At 34.3% G+C, this 16,159-nt stretch overlaps 1 protein-coding gene across 1 annotated transcript; it reads left to right on the top strand.

The window, feature by feature from the left end:
- Window positions 1-12,109: 12,109 nt before the first annotated feature.
- On the top strand, window positions 12,110-14,691 carry LOC110412692 (AP2-like ethylene-responsive transcription factor PLT2). The gene is made up of 9 exons (XM_021423297.1): window positions 12,110-12,257; window positions 12,333-12,705; window positions 12,809-12,891; window positions 13,022-13,030; window positions 13,152-13,240; window positions 13,365-13,438; window positions 13,585-13,635; window positions 13,708-13,784; window positions 13,961-14,691. The coding sequence occupies exons 1-9, from the start codon at window positions 12,110-12,112 to the stop codon at window positions 14,689-14,691; spliced, it is 1,635 nt and encodes a 544-aa protein (XP_021278972.1).
- Window positions 14,692-16,159: the final 1,468 nt, after the last annotated feature.

Below are 16,159 nucleotides of genomic sequence, written 5' to 3'. Positions count from 1 at the left end.
CTTAGTATCTTGAGTTTAAGCCACACTGCAACAGTAGATTTTTCATTTATTACTTCTCTTAGCACCTCATCAAATAGAGCTATTAGAATAACACTCTATGCTTTCTTAATAAGATCATCATTTTCACAATTAGCTTGATTTAAAGGAAAATGGTCTTTTCCATTTAGTGCCTTCATGCAATGCATGCATTTTAACATACGTCAAGTTGAAATCATTTGTTTATTAAACTTTTCAGTCTTATACTTGGCCGATGAAGCTGTTATCGCAAGATTCAAATTTGCTTAAGTCCTTGAAGCTATTATACCAATTTGTTATAAAAATAATGAAATAATCTAAAAAGAGCCATCGAAGATCTATCACAATCAATAGAATAAAGATATAAAGAAATTGATACAAGAGTATTTTATGAGATTACTTACACAATAAGTTAGGTTAGGTTAAGTTATCTTTTAATTTACTTGTACTCAAAGGAAGTTTATGTTAGGCTGTTTATTGGTTACTTTTATTTAAAAATTGTAATAATCTCACATGGGAAACCTAGAAGACTTTCTTCCTTAGGATACTTATATACAGCCTTCTTGGGTTAATTATAGATACATTAAAGTTGAGAATTAATAAAGAATATTTTCGTTAATAAGTAAGAGTACTTATTTTCTCTAGGCTATTTTCAAAAGAGTAACAGGTTCAAGTATCTTTGGTTTGACCAATCAAAGTGGGAATTTGACCATTATTTACCTTAGTGGAGTTTTTTTAAAACTTTGTTAAGATTGGTGTTTACCTTAGTAGGGTTTCTAACCTCACTACGATTGGTGTCTTTTACAACACCCTAGTGTCTTTACAATGCTCCAACATCAGTTTGGTATCAAAACGGGAGGATCAATGTTTGTTGTGTTATTTGGGTTATTGTCGCTGTTGAGTTTCGAATCTCCTTGTTTAGGTAATTTTCTCTCTTTTATTGTTTTATAGTTTTGTCATCATTTTTTTTTGCAACACCACATCGTTATCACCATACAATAAAATGCCATCAAACACCAAAATCATCAAAGAGATGTTCACGAATCGAGATTAAGGAATTACGTTGTCAAGTTTAAGAATTACAAAAACAACTCATAAAATGTAATGCTGCTTAAATCAATAATAGTAGCTTTAGTGATAAAGAGGATAATACCAATCTTTTCCATCAAGGATCATCTTCTAATGAAGAAGTACCTATATATCGTCTAAGAATTGCTGCTAATAAAGATTTAGAAATCAAGGTAAACATTCCTAAGTTTGAAGGAACGCATCACCTTAATAATTTTTTTGACTCGCTTTACATAATGGAAAGAGTTTTTGAGCTCAAAGATGTTCCTAATGAAAAATGTGTGAAACTTATTACAATTAAATTTAAAAAAAATACCTCTATTTGGTGGGAAAATCTCAAATGACAACGAGAAAAAAAAGGCCATAATAATATTAGAACATGGGATAAGATGCATCAAGAACTCAAATGTAAGCTTCTTCCTGAGCACTGTCAATAAAATTTTTTTATTAAATTTCATAACTTAAGGCAGAAAACAATGTCAATAAAGGAATATATATTGGAGTTCAAACAACTTCACATGAAGCATACTGCCTATTAACCTAAAGAGGAAACTGTAGCTTGTTATCTTAGAGGCCTCAATGTTGAAATTGCAGATGTTGTTTAACTACAACCATATTGGAACCTAAATGATGTCACTAGATTAGTTTTAAAGGTTAAGAAACAATGATCATGGAAAAGCTTAGTAAGTTCATCTAGACAAAAAGATTCTGTTTCAAATTGTGGGAAACAAAGTTCAGTAACCATTTTACCTCCCAAGGTAAACTTTTCCAAAACATTAAACAATAATGATAAAGAAACTGCTTTTGCTCGTGCTTCTAATATCAACAAGAAGTGCTTCAAATACCAAGGAATTGGGCATATTACATTGGATTGTCCAAATCGAAGAATTATTTTCTTAGTAGAAAAAAAGTTATGAAAGAATCTATCATGGCAAAAGTAGAGGATGGGCTAGAAATATTCAATGAAGATAAGATAAAAAAAGTTGTTGCTGACCATGGAAAAGCTTTTGTTGTTCACTGTAACCTCCATACTGCTATGATGATTGAAGATGAAAGTTGGTTTTGCCACAACATTTTTTATATAAGGTGCACATCTCAAGGGAAAGTTTGCAATGTCATTGTTGATAGTGGAAGTTGCGCGAATACTATTCCTAACTACATGGTGGAAAAGTTAAAGCTTCCAACTAAAGTACATCCTCATCCTTTCATGCTACAATAGGTAAGAAAAGGAAATGAAGCTAAGGTAATGAAGAGTTGGGTTCAATTCTCTATTAGGAATAAGTATAAAAATGAAGTCTGCGTGATGTTATCCCAATAGATGCATGCCACCTGTTGTTGAAACATCCATGGCAATATCATCATCGAGCTCACCATGACGGATACAAGAACACTTATTCCTTCATCAACGATGAAGTAAAAATTATGTTGACTCCAGTAAAGCCAGAAGATCGCCTAAAGAGATAAAAGGAAAATAAAACAAAAAAAGATGGAACATGATGTATGTGCATTGATAATTGTGCTGTGAATAAAATCATCATCAAGTATTGTTTTCCTATTCCTAAACTTGATGATTTGTTAAATCAATTACATTGTGCTATTAAATTCTCCAAGATCGATCTGCAAAGTGGTTATCACCAAATTCAAATGCTACCTAGAGCTGAATGGAAAAGTGCATTTAAAACTCATGATGGGTTATATGAATGGATAGTTATGCCATTTGACCTCTTTAATGCACCTAGCACCTTTATGCACTTAACGAACCAAGTATTCCGCCCTTTTATTGAGAAGTTTATTGTGGTTTATTCTGAAGATATTTTGGTGTATAATAGAAGTCAGAATGAGAATTTGCAACATTTACGACATATCTTTGAAGTACTTTAAGAGAAAAAGTTTTTGTTAACTTAAATAAGTGAGAATTTATGACAAACGTTGTTATTTTCTTGGGTTATGTTGTGTCAAGCCAAGGAATTAAAATGGACCAATGCAAAGTTGATGCTATTATCAATTGGCTAGTTCTAAAGTCATTTCATAACATTCAAAGCTTTCATGGATTGACCTCTTTTTGCAGCGTTTCATTAAAAATTTTAGTTCCATTATTGTTCTACTTACTAAATGTCTTAAGCGATATAGTTTTATATAGAGAATCAAGACACAACATAGCTTTGAGGAATTAAAAGAGAGGATTACAAAGGCTCCCATGCTTGCACTTCTAAATTTTGATTTGGTGTTTAAAGTTGATTGTGATGCCTCCAATGTAGGTATTGGTGCTGTTCTATCTCAAGAAAGATGACCAATTGCCTTCTTTAGTGAGAAACTTAATGATTCAAAGCTGAAATATTCAACATATGATAAAAAGTTTTACGCCATTATTTGACCCCTAGACCATTGAAGTCATTATTTGTCGCCAAATAAATTCATCTTCTATTTTGACCACGAAGTCCTTAAGCATGTCAACTACTAATATAAAATTAATCGTCGACATACAACTTGGAGTGAGTTTTTTCAAGCCTTTCTAATTCTTCTCAAACACAAGTTAGGTGTGCAAAATAAGGCAACTGATGCCTTAAGTTGTTACCTTACTTTTCTCTTTATCTTGCAATTAAAGGTTATTGGTTTTGAAGTTGTGAAAAAATTGAAGTTGTCAAAGGTAATCAATTATGTATCCTTCAATGTTCTCTACGCCAATCAATTATTTGGAAAGCTCATAATGGAAGATTAACTAGACAGCTTGGGAAAGGCAAAATGTTGGCTTTTATAAAGAAAAACTCTTATTGGCCCAAGTTGAAACAAGATATTATCCGACATATTCAAAGGTGTTGTACTTGCTTCACTACCAAGCTTGGAAATCAAATCACTTGTACGTATAAGCTGTTACCCATTCTTGATGCTCTTTGTGTAGATGTAAGTATGGATTTTATTTTGGGTTTGCCAAAAACTTAAAGGTAAAAGGACTTTGTAATGGTGGTCATTGACAAATTTTCCAAAATGGCTCATTTTGTGGCATGTCATAAAATAGCCGATGCTTCTTATATAGCTGATTCTTATTTCAAAGAAATTGTATATCTACATGGAATTTCAAAAACCATCACTTCATATTTAAGATGTGAAGTTCCTAAGTCACCTTCAAATGGATGGTCAAACAGAAAGGATCAACAAAAGTTTGGAAAACTTATTGAAATGCTTTATGGGTAAACAAATTCGATAATGGGACTTTGTGTTAGTACAAACGAAACTCTTTTACAATAATTTTCTGAGCCAAACCACATAAGATGTCCATTCGAAGTTGTGTATGGAAAAAGCTCTCTTAGTCCTTCAAACCTTACTTCATTACCAATTACTTGTGAATTTAGTATTGATGCTAAAGAAAGTACTAAGCAAATAAAAATATTCCATGAAGAAGTTCAAAAAAAAGATTATTCATCAAACTACCAAATACCAAAAGTAAGCCAACAAGCATAAAAAGTCAATTAGTTTTAACAAAGGAGATTTAGTATGGATTCACTTAAGGAAAGAACGTTTTTATAAGTCTCGTGCCAAATTATCTCTTCGAGCTGATGGACCATTTCGAGTCTTGGAACATATTAATGAAAATGCTCACAAGATCGAACTTCCTAGATATTATGAATTTTCTTCTACCTTAACATAACTAATCCCTCTCTTTACTATGGAGAAGACAAAGAAGACATGGATCTTGAAAGCGATTTCTCTTTAATTTGGGGAGAATAATATAAGAGTATTTTATTAGGTAAATTGCACATTAAGTTAGGTTAGGTTAAATTATCTTTTACTTTAGTTACCAAAGAAGTTTAGGTTAGGCTACTTCTTATTTATTTTTATTTAAGAATTATAATAATACCACTGTGATCATGGTTCGATATGTTCTATTTGTTCAGTTTTTCTCTCTGCCTAGTTTTATCTTTTCGTTTTGTTTATTCATCTTATTGGGTGTCAATTAGTTGGAGCCTTTTCAAGCCATTTTGTATCAGCTTGCTTCTAGTACACTCTCTGGGCAGCAGGTTCTCTCTTTTGTAAAAGATTCTTTATTAATGAAATATATTCACTTGGTCGAGCAAAAAAAAAGAAGAAAGACTCTCTTTCTTAAGAATAGTTATATAAAACCCTTTTAGGTTAATTATAAACACATTGAAGTAGAAAATTAATAAAAATATTATTTTAATAAGTAAAAATGCTTCTTTTCTTTAGGCTCTTTTCAAAAGAGTAAAAGGTTATAGTATCTTTGGTTTGGTTAATCAAAGTGGGAATTTGATCATTATTCACCTTAGTGGGGTTTTTTTAACCTTGTCAAGATTGGTATTCACCTAACCTTGCCACAATTGGTGTCTTTTACAATGTATTGGTGTCTTCACAATGCTCTGGAGTCAAAAATCAAGGACACCCACAAAAACACAAAAATTTACGTGGTTCAATTTTTTGTGTTAGGTCATTTATGAGTTTCATTAATAGACTTGAAGAATACAATCTATTGGTTAATAGGTAAAGGAAAAGGGTCTTGTCAAACCAATTTAATTACAATAAATTTAAGGTTGCCGACAATTAACCTAGATAACATCTCATTATAAAGTCACAAACATTATAGCATATAGCAATAGGATTTTTCCTTTAAACTGAATTAGACTAATAAAATCACAATCATTATAACACCTAACACAACATCATTATAACACCTACTGTAGCAACATCCAAAGACATAGAATTGTAGAACATCAAGGGACTTAAAGTCTCACATTATACATAATAACATAACAGTAGGATTGTTTTTTTAAACCAAACCAAAATTAAAGCCAAGCAATGTTCTTTTAAACTAAACCAAAATTAAAGCCAAGCAATGAATAAAGTGATACAAGTCAACCCCTATTTCGTGAATTGATTAGCACAATGGTTGCCTTCTCAGGAAACATGGTTAAATGTTACATCTCTTGTAGCTTCACAAAGTAAGTCAATGTGTTGGAACAGTTTTAGCCTTTCCATGGCCTCATGGAGTGGTTTGGAACCCATGAGATTGCAATCATGCAATCAAACTCTATGATAAGGTGTTGGCCAACCCATAGTGATTTATAAAATGATTCCAAGGCAAGTGTAATAGCACATACCTCAATTGTGATGGACTATGAGATACCATTGGGACCAAAAAACATGGCTATGATGTTTCCTTTAGCTTTTATTAGAACTCCTCCAACTCCCAAGGAGTTTGATTGGCCACGTGATGCCCCATTCGTGTTAAATTTTACTGATTGTTCATTAGGAGGAAACCTATCCACATCTTGGCTTACCTTTTCAGCTTTCAGTTTGGAGAATTTTAAGGCTGACGTTGGAGTTGTCCACCATTGTATGTTATCCACATCAGCTTTGTTGTCCAAGGCATTTAACTGATGAAAAGGTCTAAGTTTCACTAGGAAAATCAACTCCTTATGCGTTCATCTTTTTGTCTCAAAAATAGTTGCATTTTTGGCCCCCAAAGTGTCCATAAAGTTGCTCCATGCACCATATTCCAATCCTTTTTATAGTCAATGATTCCTCCACTGAAGTTACTTTGTTTAAGCAACGAAGAGATGGAGTTCAAAAGGCAAGTAATGATATTCCACCATCTCAAAACCTCCCCACAAATGCACCAGACCAATGGATAGTTAAGGAGGATATGATCACAATCATCTGGTTCATTTTGAAACCATGGACATCAATGTTCATGATCTAATAGTTGTAGCCCTATAGATACAAGGAAGCTTTTAGTGGGAATATGCTCCATGAAGGCTCGCTAAAGAACACACTGCATTTTCGGAGATAGTCTAATTTTCCATAAATAATGAAGCTCCTCATCCACCTCATTAATAAGATAGTTAGTAATGGCTAAGGCAATTTTACTAATTGAAAAAAGTCCCTTATCATCCTATTTCCAAATTAATTTGTCGTTATGGTTTTTAAGAATGAAGATACTATAAAGCCGAGAGTAAAATTTGGTAAGTTCCTCTTTTCCCCAATCAAAAAGGTTCCTTCAAATGTTAAGGGCCCATTTTTGATAACCTACGTCTGCACACAAGTATCGAGAAATATTCATTAAGAAAAATTAGGAGATTACAAGATTAGTCCCAAACTCATAACCTTTATCCCACTTACACTCAAATCACTCCTTTAAGATCTAAGTGCTCGTTAACTCTTTGTTGATTTAATGATATTCTTTAACCCCATATGACCTTTTTATAAAACCAAGTACAAGAGTCTTATCTTAATTTATCCTAATTTGATTAGGATTTTATATCCTAGTTTAGCTAGAATAAAAAACAATCTCAACAAGTTATCATACTCTAACTAGAATTAAAATATAGTAGTCTAACTAGAACTCAAGGCTATCACAACAAACGTGACTCTTTAACTATTAAAATTAAAAAAATTGGTGTTACCTCACATTGGTAAAATTGGGATTTGTTTTATTTTAATACTCAACTCAAAACTTTCCTTCTATTGTTGGCACATTATAAGTTGGATGCTTAATACAATATAAAAGCTCATGTACTATTTTATTTTGTTCCTCATTGTTTTTTTTTTATTGGGTATGTCAGCCTATCGATTTAAGTTTCAAGTTTGTTAGTTTAGATGCTTCACCAAATTAAGTCAATCATGAAAAATAAAAGTAACCATTTGTTAACCAGTTATATACCAAGGGGAGGGGAGTGGAGACCTCCCTAAATCCAGTCCTCCACTTCGTTTTGGGTCTATCTCTACTTTACAAGCTGCTGCAAAATAAAAATCTAAAATAAACACAGAAAGAGAAGAAAGGGGGAATGGAAATGGCTAAACTTTGTTACCACCACTTTACTAATTGGCTTTTGCAATTAAAATACTAATAAATTGAAAGTCTTAATGGGGTTAAAGTTAGTGCAAAACAAGGTTGCATGTTTATGTCATGTTTTCTTCTTGTAGCTTATTCTTGGGCATGTATATTCATCATGCTCTTCTAAAACAAACAACCCTAACCCTACTAAAAACCCTAACCCTACGTGACATTCATAATATAATACTAGTACTTTTATATAAAATAAGAAGAAATGAAAGGAGGGTTCCCAAAATGCATTTGCCTTTCTAAGTGGTTCATTTCGAGGAGACACGAGCACTGTCCCGGCGATTCCTCCCACCATCTCTTGGAAACTCTCAAAATTATTTCTCTGGATTCTCGTGAGCTCCTTTGCCCATAAATACCCTCGTTTCTTCACTATATGTACTTGAATGCCCCTTTTTCTTACTGTCAGCTCCATCCCTCCATCCTAAGTTTTCGACATTGCATATATGGATTAAGGATTTGTAGTTCTTGCACACCAATTCAAGCATAGATTTCAGTTTCACCTTAGCTAGCCATTCAACATTACTAGAATCAGTGGTGTATTTCGGTACACTTGCAATCCATGGAAGTGCGGATTCTGGTTATGTTTTTTGGAGGTCACAAACGCAAATTTATTCGAATAGCGTGTACATTTCAACAAAGCCAATGCAAACCTGAAAAAAAATTAAATCGTCCCGAAGGGTATTCGAAGATTAGCATGGCGATTGCAAATTACACATGTAAAGCTAAAAACATAGTTCTCATCTTTATTAATTAATTAATTAGTTATCAATACTTGGATAATATGAGATAATATTGCCTCTTAATCATATTTATGATGCTGATATATTAACATGTTAATTACTACCATGCATGTTTTCTATTCCTTCCCTTAGAAACTTTTATTTTGCCAAAGAATTAAGTGCCACAGCAAATTGATAGAAATGAGAAACTTTACTGTGAGCTTTATAATAATTAGTTCGACTAGTGACGCCTCGACCTCTAGGATGGCAGGCTTCTGCAAGTCTAGCTAACAGAGGCCTTGCAACCACTATCTTTTAACCCGGCCCCCAAAAGCACCCCTATTTATTTATTCTTTTTATTTCTTAATGGCCAGAACATTTTGCTCATTTCTATCAATTTGCTATATCATGGGTACTTCATGAATTCAATTCAAGGACTGCAGAAATTGGTTGAAATCATTATATATTATATGCTTTTTCCCCCTTATGTTTTACTAACTTTATTTTGCCCTCCATTTCTTTATTAAAATCATTGGTATATGAAGATTTTGAGTTCAAATCCTAATATAATCACGATACAAATGTGTTAAATTATGGTTGCCTGTAAATTTTAATTCATATCACCTAGACAAGAAGAAAAAGAGAGAAAAAAAAAATTCTGGCCTCCGTTTTTTGTTATAAAAAAGGTTGGGAGAAGTATATATAGAACGGTCATAGGCTGGTCAAAGTTTGGTGTGTGAAGTGTGTTTTTTTGTGCAAGCATGCAAAACGAATAATTGGTCCGCCTGACTGCACCTTTGATTTGAAGCCGAAGGAATTAAGACTTTAGAGAAAAATATTAAATGGAAACTGACATATGTAGGTCACATTCCTCTGAATTTGGCCGCAATATCTGAAACGACGCCACTCTCTCTTCATTTAATTCATTTACCAGAAATGGCCGGTGGCTGATCCCATCCCCCCTCTCTCTCTTCTTTTTCCAAGAAATAGTAATTAAAGAGATAAATTACAGAGAAATTAAGAGAGAGACTGAGGCTCTTTGTTTCTTTGCTCCAATCCCATTACTCTTCACAACAAGGAGGTTAATTCAGTGTTCTTCTACTAGTTCTTCCCTATGTTGTTTATCTCTAAAGCATGAAGTTTACGTGTTACTCTTTTCCATCAAGACCATGACAAAGGGTTTAATATTTTTGTTTTCTCTTTTGGGATCACATAATAGTTTCCTTCCTAATTTTCTCTACTCTTTTGTAGGCATTGATTAATTTGGACTTAGGGTTTTTGGTGAGTAGCAGCAATATTTTTGAGGTGAAAAGGTAGAAGAAAGCGAGAGACGTGGGTCCTGCTCCCTTATTGTGGTGCATTTCGGTCAACGTAAGCTTATAAATATGTCCAAGAATTTGGCGGGAACTGTGTTATCAACAATGGCAGGTGATTCTTATTTCTTTCCTAGTATACTTACAGGATTTTAATACTATTATTTCTCAATGTTTTACTATTGTTTATTCTTAATTTCTCAGTGCTAGTTCTTATTTCAGCAGTACTGCATGAGTTGAGAAGTGTCTTACCTCTGAAACACTCTGAATACTTCAGTTTCCAAATGCTAAGGCATAGATTCACTGACCAGTTGCTGAATCAACTGACACTAGGCTTATGTAGGCATAAAATATTGGATAAGCCTTCTATAAAAGAATTTAAAAAATTATAATATTCTTTTCAAGCCCTTTACTGAGCTTTACACTTCTGTTGTTTGCATCTGTCTAATTATGTCTCTTAGGGAGTACGAGCATGAATGTTTATGTATATGTAACATGAAATATCATTTTACTTTAAAAAAACATGAAAAATGTCATTTTAAGCATACCTTAAATATTTTTTTTAGTCCAAAAGAACCATATATTGAATAGTTGAAAGTTGTTTTGTCACATTTTTTAAGGCTTATTAAATTATGTATAGTATATATAGAAAAATAGATGATTAATTAAAATGTCTGATTTTTTTTATTGAATATATAAAACAAAATTCACATACTTTAGGGTTGGCCTAATTGGATGACAGACATACAAATTTAAAAAAGAAAAAAGAAAACTCCGTTGTAGGCTTTTAATTTGTATAGGACATAAATGGCAAACTTTTTTTAACCCCATGTTAACCTTTTGACGGGGTGCGAAAACCAATTAGGTGGTCAACAGATTTCTACTTGGGGAACCAAACAAAATCCTTCAATTAAATCTTTCTTTATAATTCCCTTAATTAATTAATTAATTTTTTTTAAAAATAAAAACAACTACAATTATCACTTGGTGTTATATATATACTAGTATATATTGGAACAAGATCGAGTAATCCTTACTCAACATCTTTCCAGTACTTTTAATATTTAATATGTCGGATTTTTGGCATTAAATATTGCATGTCCGTACACACACATCTTCAACACATGCAGGGGAACTCGGGGATCTACAAAAATTTTGGACTTTCGGTGATGAGGAAATTAAAGGAAACCCAGCCCCATTTCATAGATCTCTTCTGATTTATGAGTTTGATCTCTCTTCTTTGCTTGATTTCTCTTTTACTAGCATTAGATATCAAAGAAGAGAGAGAGAGAGAGAGGATAGCTTTACGTGGAGTGGTCAATTGTTAGACTAGGAGATGATTTGCAGAGTGTGGGAATGCTGGGCTTTGGGGAGTCATGAATTGCTTAGAACGAGGACGAGAATTCCAATAAACCAAGTGGGGATAGAAAGAGAAATAGCATTAGAATTTTTAAACAAGAGAGTGTTGAGGGTAAGGGAGGTGGGGATTGGATTTTTCCAGTGGGAATTGTGGGTTTGTCTTGGTACAAAGACTGGAAGACCTCAACCGCCCCCTTCCCACTTAATTTATATTAGTTTAATCACTAAAACACTCGTGTCCCTAAATTACTATTATACAATTATCAGACTTGGTTTTCAAGTGTTGGAAACTGTTGTTCTCACAATCACACCACTTCAAATGACCTTTGCAAAAGGGGTCTCTAAGAAAAAAAAAATAAACTCTTTTGAAATTTGAAGCAATTTAAGTACCTTGTATCTTCCTCAAGATTTTTCTCTTTCAGCCTCTCCTGAGTCCTCCTTCCTCTACTCTCATGTTTTCTTCTAAAATGCATTCTCCCGCCACCATAAAAGCTTAAAGAAACAAAGAGAGAGGAAGAGTGAGAGAGAGAGAGAGCACACAGCTGCTAAGTGTAAACCCTAGTCACTTTGGTAAACCTTTAATTTTCTACCTCATCATCATCTTTGGTTTCTATGGATATTTGTTTCTATCTGCTTTTGAGCCAAAAGTTTACTTTTATCATCATTTCTGTTCTTGATCACTTCACCTTGCCTTTTGTTACTTGCAGGAAATTTTTGATTTGTTGGACTGCTGCAAAGGACAGGCTTCGGATTATTAATTACCTCAGGAGGATAATAATATGGGTTCCATGAATTCAAACAACTGGCTTTCTTTTCCTCTTTCTCCCACTAATTCTTCCTTGCCAACACATTTGCACTCTTCTCAATCTCACCAGTTCAATCTAGGGCTGGTGAATGATAATATGGAGAATCCATTCCAAGCGCAAGGTACAGATTATATTCTCTCTATCTTTTCTCTCTCAATCTTTGTCAGTCTCATCTGTTTAGTTTGTAAATTTACAGAATGGAACCTGATAAACACCCATGATACCAGTGAGATTCCGAAGGTAGCAGATTTCCTTGGAGTTTCGAAATCCGAAAGTCCCTCGTTGGATCTAGTGGCATTCAATGAAATTCATCAGGCAAATGATTCTGACTATTCATTTCAAAGCAACAGTATTGTGCCGGTGCAAAACGCTGTTGTAGCTGCCAACAACAACTATGAGTTCCAAGAAAATGCTAACAATTTGCAGTCACTGACATTATCTATGGGTAGTGGCAAGGGTTCAACCTGTGAAACCAGCGGCGAAAATAGTACTAATACCGTTGAGGCTCCCCCTAGAAGAACCTTGGACACTTTTGGGCAAAGAACATCCATATATCGTGGCGTGACAAGGTGAGCACGGATGAATCAATCAACCAAATCCAAATTGTTTTTCTCTTTGGTTTTGTAAGTTTGTGTTGACAAATATCGGTGTATTAATTGGTTAACTTTGCAGGCATAGATGGACCGGAAGGTATGAAGCTCACCTTTGGGATAATAGTTGTAGACGGGAAGGGCAATCGAGGAAAGGAAGACAAGGTACAGCTTGAACTTCTTCTAGGGTTTCCTTTTCCTTTACATCTTAAGCTACATGTCCTGATTTATAATGATCACTAACCTTTCTTCCCTATTGTTTTCATGGTTTCTATGGTTTGCATCATAATTCCAGTCTACCTGGGTGAGTCAGTTTTCCCAATATATATATATATATATATATATTCTTTTGCTCCATCCTTTTTCCTTCTTTCATCATTTTAAAATTTGGGTTGCAAAAGTGTTTTAACCCCCTTGTCGAGCAGGTGGGTATGACAAAGAAGAGAAAGCAGCTAGGGCTTATGATCTTGCTGCACTGAAGTACTGGGGAACATCAACCACTACTAATTTCCCGGTATATAAGGTTTCTACTGCTGCATCAGTGGGTGCAACTAAGAGATAATAGTAGTATCTCAGTTGGCACCAGTTTCAGTATAGGTTTTTAATTTTTATTTATATATATTTTTATGTTTTTGTAGATTAGTAATTATGAGAAGGAGCTGGAAGAAATGAAGCACATGACTAGACAAGAATTTGTGGCCGCCATTAGAAGGTACACATATAAGAGATTTTATTTCAAATAAAAGCAAACTCTTAGTCTATTATATATGAAGTTTCAGGCTCTGGAAATAGCAATGTGAAATTTGTTGGCTTTCTGAGCATTCAAATTTTGATTTTGTTCGTGTCTAATGTTGTCAGGAAGAGCAGTGGTTTCTCAAGGGGTGCATCCATGTACCGTGGAGTAACAAGGTACGTAGACTAACAAAATGAACAAATTGCAGCTCTCCCGGCCCTCTCTAACATACATGCATCTTTATACAGACATCATCAGCACGGCAGATGGCAAGCGAGAATCGGAAGAGTTGCTGGAAACAAAGATCTTTACCTAGGAACTTTCAGTAAGTCGTTTAATCGCAGTCAACACTGACTCAAACATTATCAGAATTATAGAGAATGGTTTGAAGGACGTACCTTTCAATGAAACTTCCAATTTTTCTAATAATTTAACTACTTTAATATTGGTTTTCATCGCTAAATCATAAGATTAGAAGTCCTTCGTTTGTTATCGATGCAGGTACTGAGGAGGAAGCTGCTGAAGCTTATGATATTGCAGCAATTAAGTTCAGAGGACTTAATGCAGTCACCAACTTTGACATGAGTCGCTATGATGTAAAAGCCATACTTGAGAGCAATACATTGCCAATTGGAGGAGGAGCTGCTAAAAGGCTAAAGGAAGCTCAAACGCTTGAATCATCAAGGAAACGTGAAGAAATGATAGCTCTGGGTTCAAGTTTCCAATATGGAAGCTCTAGCTCAAGCAGGTTACAGGCTTACCCTCTAATGCAGACCCCATTTGAGCAACCTCAACCATTGTTAACTTTACAAAACCAGGACATGTCTCCGTACGCTCAAGACACCTCATCCTTTCACCAGAATTATATTCAAACTCAGCTGCAACTGCACCAGCAATCCGGGTCTTACTTGCACCAGCCGAGCCAGAATTCTCAATTTTACAACAATCATATCCAAAACAATCCGGCTTTGTTTCATGGATTGATGGGCATGTGCTGTTCATCATCGGTTGTGGATAATAATGGAAGCTCAAATGGGAGTTATAGTGCAGGATATCTGGGGAACGGAATAGGCATGGCTTCCAACTCAACAGCAGGAAATGCAGTGGGATCAACAGAAGAACTAGCCCTGGTCAAGGTTGATTATGACATGCCTTCTGGGGGCTATGGCGGCTGGTCTGGGGACTCAGTTCAGGGCTCAAATGCCGGAGTTTTCTCAATGTGGAATGACTAATTTATTATAGATGTTTGGAGAATTGTGCGAGGAAATGCGGCTGGAATTAAGAGAGCGAATCATCCTTTCTGTTTCTAGTAATATCAGTAATATTTTCAATGCAAAAGCTTATAGAGTCAGGTCCTCTTTGATTAAAGGCCTTCTTTTTTCTTTTTCTTTTTTTTTTTCCTTCTGTTTTTGCTTGATAGTCTTTACGTCTTACTACTTTCGTACTGTTTAAAGACATAGTTAGGGCTTTTCCCGGAGAAGAATTCACCCAAGATCCAGTTTAATTGGATCTTCATGGGTTCCATGGGACCCAAATTTTGTAGTCGAAAATTAATCTGGATTATGGACGTCATTAACGAGGTTAACTCTAATCTCTTCTATAGATTCTTATTAATAATAAAATTGTATTGACCTCTTTTTCTTGTGTTGAAATTATTATGTGTTTGAAAGTGGATTGAGGAAATGAAAATTACTCATTAATTCATTTCTCCACCATTATGGGTTTACGTACAGAGAGTGAAAGACAAAATGTAAGTGGAGTGAGAAACAAATTTGTGCTACTGCTATTTACAATAAGAACAAAAGAACTCTAAAAACCTTATGATGAAAGGGAAAAATAATATGTATAGTATTTGTTTCATCTAAGTGCTCATATGCCTATCACATGACTATTTTATATCTTCTCTTCTTCTGGATTCTTCTTTACACCATCATCCTCCAGTTCCTTTGTTAAGTGAATAATATTCTTTTTCCTTCCATCAATTTCTTGATACTCCCCCACAACATGAGTGTGTATATTCAAAACACTCATCTTGCCCAATAGAAAATGGAATTGTCTCGACTGTAAAGCTTTAGTAAACATATCAGTAATTTGCATATTAGTTTTAATGTACCTCGGCATAATAATTCCATTTAATACCTTCTCTCTAATAAAGTGACAATCCAAATCTATGTGCTTTGTTCTTTCATGGAAGGTGGGCTTTTTGCAAATGTGAAGGGCAAATTGGTTATCACAGAAAAACTCAACACCCTTTTTTATTTTTAACCCCAAAATCATTCAATAAGTATAGTAACCACATTACCTCACAAAAAATGGATGTCATTGCTCTGTATTCTGCCTTTGTTGAACTTTTTGCAACCACTATCTGCTTCTTAGATTTCCAATTGATCAAGGATTAAGAAATATGCTGCAACTAGTAACAAAATTTCTATTATTGGGACATCTTGCCCAATCATTGTCAACATAGGCCTTTAAATGCATATCTGATTGTAAATGAAATATGATGCCTTGACTTGGAGCTCCTTTTATGTATTTCAGAATTTTATAGGTTGTTGCTAAGTGTGTGTGCCTAAGTTTGTCCATGTATTGTGACAAAACATGGACTGCATATGATATATCAGGCTTGGTGAATGTTAAGTAGAGCAACTTACCTACTAGCTACTGTAGAAGAGAAAAAATTATCAGCCAATTGCATGCTGC

This window comes from Theobroma umbraticum, unplaced genomic scaffold (assembly GCF_002168275.2).
Source record: "Theobroma umbraticum cultivar Fairchild unplaced genomic scaffold, ASM216827v3 scaffold_95.0, whole genome shotgun sequence".
In the NCBI taxonomy this organism is placed as follows: domain Eukaryota; kingdom Viridiplantae; phylum Streptophyta; class Magnoliopsida; order Malvales; family Malvaceae; genus Theobroma; species Theobroma umbraticum.
This window is presented reverse-complemented; position numbering and strand designations above follow the sequence as displayed.

Bases quoted from the DNA above. Each gene is read 5' to 3' on its own strand.
- LOC110412692 (XM_021423297.1), top strand. From the start codon at position 12,110: ATGGGTTCCATGAATTCAAACAACTGGCTTTCTTTTCCTCTTTCTCCC. The intron at 12,706-12,808 runs GTGAGCACGGAT...TTAACTTTGCAG, and splicing joins ATATATCGTGGCGTGACAAG to GCATAGATGGACCGGAAGGT. The intron at 13,785-13,960 runs GTAAGTCGTTTA...TTATCGATGCAG, and splicing joins TCTTTACCTAGGAACTTTCA to GTACTGAGGAGGAAGCTGCT.